At 40.8% G+C, this 9,891-nt stretch overlaps 3 protein-coding genes across 3 annotated transcripts in view; 1 reads left to right on the top strand and 2 right to left on the bottom strand.

The window, feature by feature from the left end:
• The window catches only part of LOC112454587 (apoptosis-resistant E3 ubiquitin protein ligase 1), a 63,374-nt gene extending 62,690 nt beyond the window's left edge, over window positions 1–684 (bottom strand). The window contains exon 1 of the mRNA XM_025016074.1: window positions 429–684. The gene's annotated coding sequence lies outside the window, so the exon portion shown is untranslated. The remainder of the gene's footprint in view (window positions 1–428) is intronic.
• A 1,365-nt stretch (window positions 685–2,049) lies between these two features.
• LOC112454534 (focal adhesion kinase 1) overlaps window positions 2,050–9,891 on the top strand; it is a 46,595-nt gene continuing 38,753 nt past the window's right edge. Inside the window, exon 1 of the mRNA XM_025015996.1 lies at window positions 2,050–2,383. The gene's annotated coding sequence lies outside the window, so the exon portion shown is untranslated. The remainder of the gene's footprint in view (window positions 2,384–9,891) is intronic.
• Window positions 5,594–8,027, bottom strand: LOC112454591. Its single transcript, XM_025016082.1, has 4 exons — window positions 7,903–8,027; window positions 7,119–7,378; window positions 6,639–6,940; window positions 5,594–6,565 (listed from the first exon to the last, which is right to left on the bottom strand). Exons 3-4 carry the CDS (start codon window positions 6,696–6,698, stop codon window positions 5,594–5,596), a joined length of 1,032 nt encoding a protein of 343 aa, XP_024871850.1. The 5' UTR covers window positions 6,699–6,940; window positions 7,119–7,378; window positions 7,903–8,027.

Genomic DNA, 9,891 nt, shown 5'->3' with positions numbered 1-9,891 from the left:
TTAATACATATACCGATATAATTTGCCTGAGTTTAATTTCCAATGCAAAAAGGAACTTTGCGCTAGCAATAAGCATCGCCCTTCGCTTATTAGCGAATAAATTTAGGAATCAATATCGGTATCGCACTTGTATCCAAGGATGAGTTTGACCGAATTAATTTTTCGATTAATTTTTTTTAATCGACGATTACTTTGTCAAGTAACAAAATTTCAACACAGATAAAATATAGTAATTGTAACATTATTGCAGTTTGAGTAAATCTGTATTGTTTGACATATATAAAAAGAAAAATTAGAGGTTATATCAGCAGCGAATTATATGGTTAGAAATCTTGCTGCAAACAATTCCGCTTCTCAAATTAATTGTCGATTAAATTAATGAAGTCGAATTTTGGTTGAAATCAATATTAAGATCTAAATCTACTTACCAGCTGTTACCAGCTACATTGGCACTGTTGCTCGCTGCTCGGTCGGCGTCAACTTCGGGTGGAAGCCTTCAACGATTCACTTTCTTCGAGATCACTACTCCCGCGGATACGAACATCGCGGAAATACGGTTGACGAGCGCAAATTAACGCGACGCCGATTAACGCGACGATTTCCCAGCACTTCATTCGACACCCTCGGCGTACATTCAAGCCGTTCGCGACGTTTTAGAGAAGGAGAAACGCGAGAAACGCGGAGCGGCTTCACTCCGACTCCGCATTGACCAACGCAGCACGAAACAATATGGCCGATCGCTTAATGGATAACACATCGACGCGTCTCGCTGCTACTTTCTCACTGTAAAATTCAAATCGGCAAGATATGGAAAGACTATTTGGAAATTGTTGCGATTTTCATGACAAAACACGTTATTGATTCGACTTACTTAAATGATAAATTTCTTCTTTTATTTCTGCGTATAAACCAGAGAGAGGCCATCCCGTCATCCCGGTCTTTTTCGTGGGACCGTCGAAAGCTCCTGTACATTAGCGCCAGTACATCCATTTTCGAAATTGGTACTACGTAGCCACGTTCATTTTCCGACACTGCTGATAAAATATCATTTTGGTGCGCGTCCGTGCTATATCTGAAAAATGGCGCGGTTTCATCTGCACAATTTAATTTTATTTAATCTGGTACCAGTATCGAGGAAAAGTTATATATAAGCAATATTTTTAAAGGCCGTCCTGCTTGTACCGAATGTCATTGCGATTAAATGCGTTTTGGACTTTGTATTTTCTTAGTTATAAATTAAAAATATTAGTTCTTATCTCAGGTTTTAACTAACATCCGCTAGAAACAGGTCAACCTGTAGAGGCCCTCCACCGCCCCCGCCGATTCCGATCGGCGGTCCTGTTTTATTTACAACACGTTTCTTTCACATTTCTGTCATTACTTATTAATTTATTTTATTCCTCTTACAATTTACTTTACAATAATGTACAACATTATAAAAGAGTTACGTATTACAAAATTGATTTGACAATATACAATAAAATTATATACAATATTTCTTTTTGACATGAAATTACATTTGCAACATTCGCGGTTTGCGTACAATAACACGAAATTCTCACAATGTATAACGTGTGACTATTATGTAATGTTTCTTAGTAATTGTAACAAGTCCAAAGTCTATTTTACTTTATTTTTAATTTACGCGAGCAATCATGACCAAAAATATCGTTAATAAATTTATTACTTATGTTATTCTATCAAGGAGAATATTAATTATTGTTATACTTCATTACATTTTGCGAAACTTAAAGAAAATGATCAATACGCGAAAAAAATAGACAAAGCTTCGATGTAAAGCAATAATCAAGCTGAAAAATACGCGACGAAAGAAACGATACTAAGTTACTTTCAATATACATAATTTTTATAATATCCGTTGCAATGCGCGCGCGAATCCTTTATAATTAGCCCACGGATATATTAGCCGACGGGAATCGGGACGATGCGGCCATCTGTCGGCGCGACGTCATGACGTTCAACGGCGTCTCGCGGAAGATGGCGCGGCGCCACGCGCCGCGTTCGTATTGACAGGTGCCTCGGCAAGCATGGCGACCAGTGTTTACGACAACTGATCGCGGTCGATCGAACTCGCGCCTCGCGCCGTGTCCCGGTTGAGTCAACGCACGGCTGTTTACGGTGTCGGCGGTGACCGCGTTTCTCCCGGCGCGACGTCGCGCGCACTCGAACGGTTTCCGCGCTCGTGACAAACGCAACGGCGCAAAGCAAAACCCTTCCGCAAACGGCGCACGCAACTCGTGCGGCAAGTGGTGCTCGTGCTGGACGGTGCTCCTCGTCGGGGATCACGTCAGGTGGTGGAATCCTCGCCTCGCTGGCCTCGCTGCTCGCTGGAGACTCCTCCAATACCATCGTCCTCGTTATCGTAAGTACCAACTTGCCAACCTGCCAACCTACATCGTTATTTAACCTGAGACCAGACTCGAAGCGAACGGGACGGCGCGTCCGCGGCGTCGTCCCGTCACGCGTCCCGGCGCGTCCTCAGGTGCCGCGAATTTGACAGCGGCGGGGAGAGGCCATCTTTGAGGCAATCTCGTGTTCCTCCTCCGGTGTCGTTCACGCCAGCGAAGGAGGATCGCGATTACGCGAATCGTGTTACATAAAACCGGCCAGACGGCCGTACGCCGTGGGACGACGGCGGATAAGCCGACCGCGCGACGCGCGTGTAGGCAGGCCTTACCTGCCCACCTGCCTACGTCGAGTGCATGCGCGCGCGCTTCAGCTCGCGACGTGTCTCATACGCGCCGAAGGCCGCGCCGCGCGCCGGGCCCGTCTTAGTTCGCAAAATTTTAGTTCGTATCGCGATAAGTTGACGTCAAATGGAGGCTCAAACGGAGCACGTTGCGATCGAGACTCCAATCTCCCACGAGTTTCTGACACCGACCAAGTATTTGCTAGCGATTACATTCGAATGACCATGCGACGAATTTCGAGAGTTTCTTTGACAAGCGCGCGTCTCCCATAATTTTTCTTGCCGCTTGTGAAACGGAATCATTTTTGCACAATGTGTATCCTAAGCTGTGCGAAACGATTTTGCGCGATTTTTAGCGATATTTGCACATTTGCGTTCGAGTTTGCGTTCCTACGAAAACTTTGTTTAAACCCTCCCCCTTTCTCTCTTCTGATTATGAAACAGTCCTTTATATTAATTTAATATAACATCATTTTATGCTACCACAGTCGGTTGCCCTGTATTTTTTCGCGAAACGCGCTTTTTGCCTCGACAAATCTGATTTTTGACTTGTAAATTATATTTCTTTAAAATATCTTCGTGTTCTCGTATCTACTATGTAAGCTTACCGCTGCATTAAATTACTGTGCAATGCTATTATTAGAAATGTATAGAGAATCAAACAGAACGGAAATCACCTGTCGGTTCCGCCGCGCGCGTCATGTTATCTTATCATTATCTTCGTGGACAATAATAGGAAAAGTCATTGGTCAGGCGGTCACGCGACTACGATGGCGTACCTACTCCACTACTCCCGTTCGGCATAGTTTCTCCATCCGTGGAAGAATGGTTGCTCCTGCGTGTCTATGTGTACGTAATTAAATTTATCGATCGCCGAGGGAGACGTCGCGTCGCGGCGGCATTCGAGAATGCGAGAATGTTCATGGATCGCTCTCACGTTTGTCACGCGCCCTTTCCCCTTTTATTTCGCATTTCCGTCAAGCGTGTGGCAGCGAAAGAATGCGGTTCCGGCGTTGAATTGAAATATCCGTCATAAATAATAATTATACAAGATCGCCGCATCGGCGTCGGTCTAATCGCGTGTTCCTTCTGACATAGTTTTCCTTTCCCGAAATCGAAGAGACTCCATCTCTCCGTAACAGAGATAAATGATCAACAGTCTCTTTGCAGTCCCTTTCAATTAAAATTAAAATCGTTAAGTAGGTGTCATGATTATATTTTATGTTAATTTTTTATAATACCTATTCTTATAAATCAGATATACGAAGTCCACCATCATCCTTTTTCGGCGATGCTGACTAATTCTCTCGCTATATTACGCTTAAAATTTGACCGATTGCATCATCAAAAGTATACAATGTAATAACATGTTTTTTTAAGTATTAAAAATATTTGTCTATGAACAAATAGCACGCGCTTAGCGCATGCATTATTGTATTTTAATATGTTTGGAATTAAGCTCGGCTAAAAGCAATTAAATTCAAACATCGGTTCAGTATCTCGGACAAGTACCTTGCTCTGTCCATCAAATGAATTTCCAAGCGAATTGACCTACAGATTGGGCTTCTGCCCCATGATTGTTACATCGTCGCCGTCGCGCCGGCACTTGCACGGCTTTTATCACTTTTGCGCATAGCCAGAATATATGACGCGTTATAAAAGTCTCGGATGCTTTATATTTTTGCGGCTGATAAATTCTTAACCACGCCATACCGCGGCGCGGCGTGATTAATTTACGTGTTTTTATTTATTGAAATGCTTGAAACGTAGCGTAAACTTTTCAAGTTGTTTCATTCGAAGATAGCGGACAGATTGCAACGCGGTGAAAGTAATTCTTGATATCTGTGATAACAGCCTCGTATCGTGTTAATTGTAAATTGTGATGATATTGGAATACGAGGCACAATCGCGATCGAGTTTGTTTCGCGCAACAATATTTCGCAAACTATAGCTCGTATTGCATCGTTGTATAGAGTCCTATACTATACGCTTTAATAGATGATCACGTAATCCTTGCCAGCGGCGCGGCTCTCGTCTCACCCGATTCTCACACAGACGCGATATTCCAGTTGGATGCAAATTATTGGCTCGGATCGACCGATATACTGTGATTATATAATACGCGTAAGTCAATACGCACATTCGTGTCGAAGAAACTCTCGTCGACTCTTAACAATTTGCAAGCGCGGTGTTTTCGCGATTCTTCGATCCTCGTGTTCGCTCGTCGTCAATTTATTTATAAACTGTCGACGTCATACCATATTACAAGACGTCGGACAAGATTGGAGGCTTAAAAGCGGAAAATCATTTAGATCTTGTTCTGGTTGTCCACGCGAAGGCCGCCAATCGCCGCGAATATCCGTGCTGCGCGCGGCTGCCGTTGTTAAGATTAATTATATGCCACAACAGCTTGAAATGATCTATTGTGTCTTAACGGCCGTGTCACACGCTCCAACCTTGAGTGTAAGTCGAGGGAATTGACCTCGGACCGGATCTGGAATCCTTTTTCTTCGGGGAAGGGTAATGTGGAATTATAAAAGGGTGGTAGGTCTTGCATGTCATGCTAAAAGTCCCATGCTTCGGGTTTTAAACGAATTGCGACTGTACGGCGAATATTTTGTTTGAATGCCTGTGTCATTTAACTCCAATCTCGTTTAAATATATATGTAAGCCCTAATGCAAGTTACGCTGCTGTTATAATATCGCGTACATACTTTCATAAATATTCCTCGTGAAGTTTCAAATTAAAACGTGTTTAACAGCACAAGTAACGGTTGTTTTTATTTTTCGTACACACATAAATACATTTATATATATATATGTGTAAATTTAAATTATGTGCAAAGTTAATAGAAGCTGATTCGATCGTTAATCATAATTCTCTCACACTTTTAACGCGGTCGACGCGGATAGCGAAAGTTTACCGTCGCGCAAGAGGTTAGCGATTCTACCATCGATCATCTTGATGTTCAGCCCCGTTCCAAATTTATCAACCACTTTCATGCTTGATTCATCGTAATTAGCCGAAACATCTGAAATTGGAGCTTCGACAACAATGTCCGTTACTCCGCCCCGCTGTTTAATTTCGTTACTTCCGATCCCGAAATCCTTGTAATCTTTTCCATTGCCAGTCTTCGTCCCAATTTTCAGTCCTACAAGCCTAAACGTGTCGTCCTTTTTCCTCATATTTGGCTCGAGATAAAATTCACTTCTCGGTAGTTTCACGCAGTCCTTGCCGCGCAATTTCTGCATCAAACTCGACGATCCGTCAGTTAATCTCTTGCAGAGCCGGATGTAATTTTTTCTCCCTCTCCAACGATTATCAACGACCCAGACCACGTTCTCGTCCGTGTCCTTCTTCGACGTGACACCGACGTCCAATCCGAGCTGCATACTCGTTTTGGCAAACTTATCTCTTAATGTATCCTTAATATCCGGGAGGTATAGGTGAAAAGTCGCGTTCTTCCTGTTTTCTTCCGTCGCGTCTCTGGAACTCTTAACCCATTCCTCTTCCGACGAAAATTCTTTAGAAGCTTTACTCTCGCCTGATAATGCACCTTGTGACCATCTCGCTTGATTCGCAAGCTGGACGTTCGTCGAAATGTCTCCACGAATGGGACTTAACGGAAGATTTTTCGATTCGACTTTAGCTTGAAAACCTACGTTTAGTTTCGTTGGGTCTCTTATGGAGCTAATAGGTCTCGATACTACCAACGGATTCAAGGAGCCATCCAAAAATTCAAATTCGATTTCCCCGTTATCTCCGTGAATTTCATTCGGTATGCCAATGATATCAATGAGGTTGTTCAATTGTTCGGCTACATTTGTTGCTACTTTTCTAAGATCATGTGCGTTCTGAGAAAAATACAACCAAACTTAATGCGACTTATTGCATCGACCAGTGTAATTTAGCAAAAAGAAGACTCACCAGCAATGGTAACAGGTAGAGAAGAACCGTGAAGGGAAGAGCAAAACTAAGAGCGCCCATCTCGATTCGATCAAGCGACCGATCCGATCGTCAGACGAACTAATCCTTACTCCGATTTCTTTATGTACCCCGAGTAACGATTTACTCTTCGCAGCCGTCAGTCACGCTTTTCTATCAATTTTCATTTTAATGGCGCGTCGCATGTAATTTCGTTCATTTACGACGTATTGTCTGTACAAATATCATCTTTGCCATTTGACTTTGCTGCGGTTAGTAATTACCACTTGAGGGTCGTTCTTTAACTTAAACATAAAATTATTCTTTTATCGTAATCACGTATTTTAAATTAATTTTTTTTTTAAATAAATTTTTATAATTTTACACTTAATGAGGAAATAGCTTGAATCTCTTTTTCTACGGGAATCTTAATGATATAGGAATTTATTATTCTTATTAGACTTGGTTATTAATTTTTCTTACTAATTATCTATGTGATTGCACAACATCGGAAATGTCTTCACGACTCTCAACGTAGCCCGCGAAATAATTCACCGACCAATATTATACCTTCTGCCGGGATTCATCGATTCAGCCGGATTTTCAGCTATCGGCGAGTTAATGGTGCGTGGCTTGAAAATTTATAGTGCGTATAATCGAAAGTTCGTGTTTGACTCTCTCATCTCCTTGCCTTGATGTATATATACTTGCATCCTGTTCGATACAGCCCGTTCGATATATTACTACAAGAAAACACGTATTATATCACATCTTAGATATATTTATACATGTAGATCGAATTAGTTAAACATTATTATCGTTATTTGTAATTATCTATTCATAAATATAACCCTCTTGTGGCTATAATAATTTTCAACCCGTTAATATTTTTTTCTTTTATAATCTTATTATCGTAAATATAACGTATCTATTTTAATTCTAAACCGATATATTAAACAAAGTTTCTATATAAATTTTTCTTAATTTATAATTTCTTTATCACAATTCTCTGCATAATTCTTTCAATACTCGAAGTAACGTGTAATTATAATTAACAAATTATAATTGTGGAATTTTTATTAAATCTGTGTGTGCCAAATAATATCAATTGATTATTATATTAAACTTTGTTCATAAAATGAGGACAAAAAATATAACACTGATTTAATTATGGAATTCGAATCTTATATGCTATATTGCGTTCCACATTCTGCAACACCAATTATTCTACAATTGTATTATCGATAATTTTAAGAATATTATTTACGATAATCATTAATATTATTTTTTATCAGCATAAAAGGAGCGAGTTGAGCGCGATTACGAACGCGGCAGTACGCCCACGCACGATGCCGTTTATAGTGGTTCTCGTTCGTATTTCCGGTCACGCGATTGTCCAGCCCTTAATTAATTGTCGCCGCGATCATCGACCGATCACTGACATAGAAAGCTTGTCACGCATAAAATTCCTTTTTTCTGAATCTTCGGAATCACCCATTAGTCGATGTAAATAATAATGAGAAGTTAACGAAACGTATTAGTGTATGCAAAAACGTCTATTATCTCGCTTCGAAAGCGCAGTGTATACATTATCTACACATCTACGTGTCAGAAACCGGAAGTCGCGCGACCGCACATCACCATTGTCATGGCTCACTGTGGGCCCCTTGCGATAGGTCGTAATCTTATCTTTACGTTCTTCACACCTATCGCCGTGAATATGATAGATAAGAAAATCCGTTGTCTTAAGAGCGCTTCCCGCTTTTACCGCTTTGAATTCATTAATTGCCGCGCTCTGCTAATTACAAAGTACCGTAAATAATTAAGTCTGCAGATAAGTCTAACGGCAGCTGCAAAAGAGATTTAGTCAAACTTGAAACTCTTTGTTTCAGATAAAAATCAACGGAATGCATCGAATTAATTTTTCTTTTTTGATAGAATTATTATATATTTCCGTTTAGGCGTGTTAATTTTTTCCAAATTATAAATAGACATCTCTTGCATCATACACAGTTTTATTACGATTGTGCGATGACACGCTGGACGACAATTTGCGAATTGACATGGTTGAGACAATTTACTCAACGGCGTACTGACGAAATTTCCATCTCGCGCGATCTCGCGATTGCTGAGAGCAACGACGTCGAGTAGGCTTGCGCGTTTCCGGTAGATAGAAACAATTTACCGCGCACGCCTTGCGGCAACTCGGTCGGATTACGAAGATGATATCAGTCATTTTACCACGGTAATTAACGCCATAGACGCGCGAGCAATCCCAAGAGCTTTTGTTTTCCGATGAGCCAACAAGATGCATATCCCCATTAAATACTGCTATTATTAATCATTCAGGACATAAGCTTTCATGTAAACGTGCATTTGATTCGATTTCCTCCATTATTTTATTTAAATCGTATACTTTATGCATTAGTCATATTTTCTTCGTTTTTTTTATCTCGATTAAGATAACGACATAAATAATTTAATTCAAGCCCATTTTAAATGATTTATAGTTCATGACAGAATTCGGAACAGAACTGCAACATGAAGAATATTTTAATCAGTGAAATAAGGAGCTATTATAAATTTTAAATGTCCAATCGGTCGAAATAATTCAATCGAAGAATGCGATAACAGAGTTGACCTTCTTTCGTTTTCAGCCTACTCGTACGCTTTCGCTTTACGAAATACGACTTTAAACGTTCGTCGGGGGAAAAGAAGGATTTACGACGGAAATAATTTTCGGAGCTCCCAAGAGTTTATTCGGCACCGTGCGCTCTTAACAGCCACTATCTCGTAAAATCTTCGCGCCACACTCGAATCTGCCTTCCTCTCCCCGGTTCATTGACTTCGTTTACGACGATTGCTTATTTTCGACTTTTTGCCACATCTCGCAAGTTACTGCAAAAGTAATTTAATCTTTGCGTAAGGGTTAATGACAAAAATATTTAACAATCACTCAACAGTCTCAAATACTGCACTCTTATCGAATTTGAGATTATGAAATTGAATCTTATTGCAAAGAAATAGCGCGTTGAGTGTATTATTCTTTCGTTTATTAACGATCTTACACGCGAGAGAATATTTAGGCGAACAAGCGTGCAGCGGTCGGCGAAACGAGCAATTTCGAATATCGGTGCGCTCCGTTCGGCGTTTACTTCGCTTCGCGTTCCGGCGCCGTTCCGCGCCGCTTTTTCTGCGACCGATAATAAGCGGTCGCACTAAATTGGCCGATCATTTCAGGTGAGTCTACCTACGC

This window comes from Temnothorax curvispinosus, unplaced genomic scaffold (assembly GCF_003070985.1).
Source record: "Temnothorax curvispinosus isolate PA1 unplaced genomic scaffold, ASM307098v1 QBEX01005133.1, whole genome shotgun sequence".
NCBI classification, from domain to species: Eukaryota; Metazoa; Arthropoda; class Insecta; order Hymenoptera; family Formicidae; genus Temnothorax; species Temnothorax curvispinosus.
This window is presented reverse-complemented; position numbering and strand designations above follow the sequence as displayed.

Excerpts from the sequence above, each read along its gene's own strand:
- LOC112454591 (XM_025016082.1), bottom strand. The coding sequence starts at position 6,698 with ATGGGCGCTCTTAGTTTTGCTCTTCCCTTCACGGTTCTTCTCTACCTG. Across the intron at positions 6,566-6,638 it reads TCTACCTGTTACCATTGCTG|AACGCACATGATCTTAGAAA; the intron begins GTGAGTCTTCTT and ends TATTTTTCTCAG.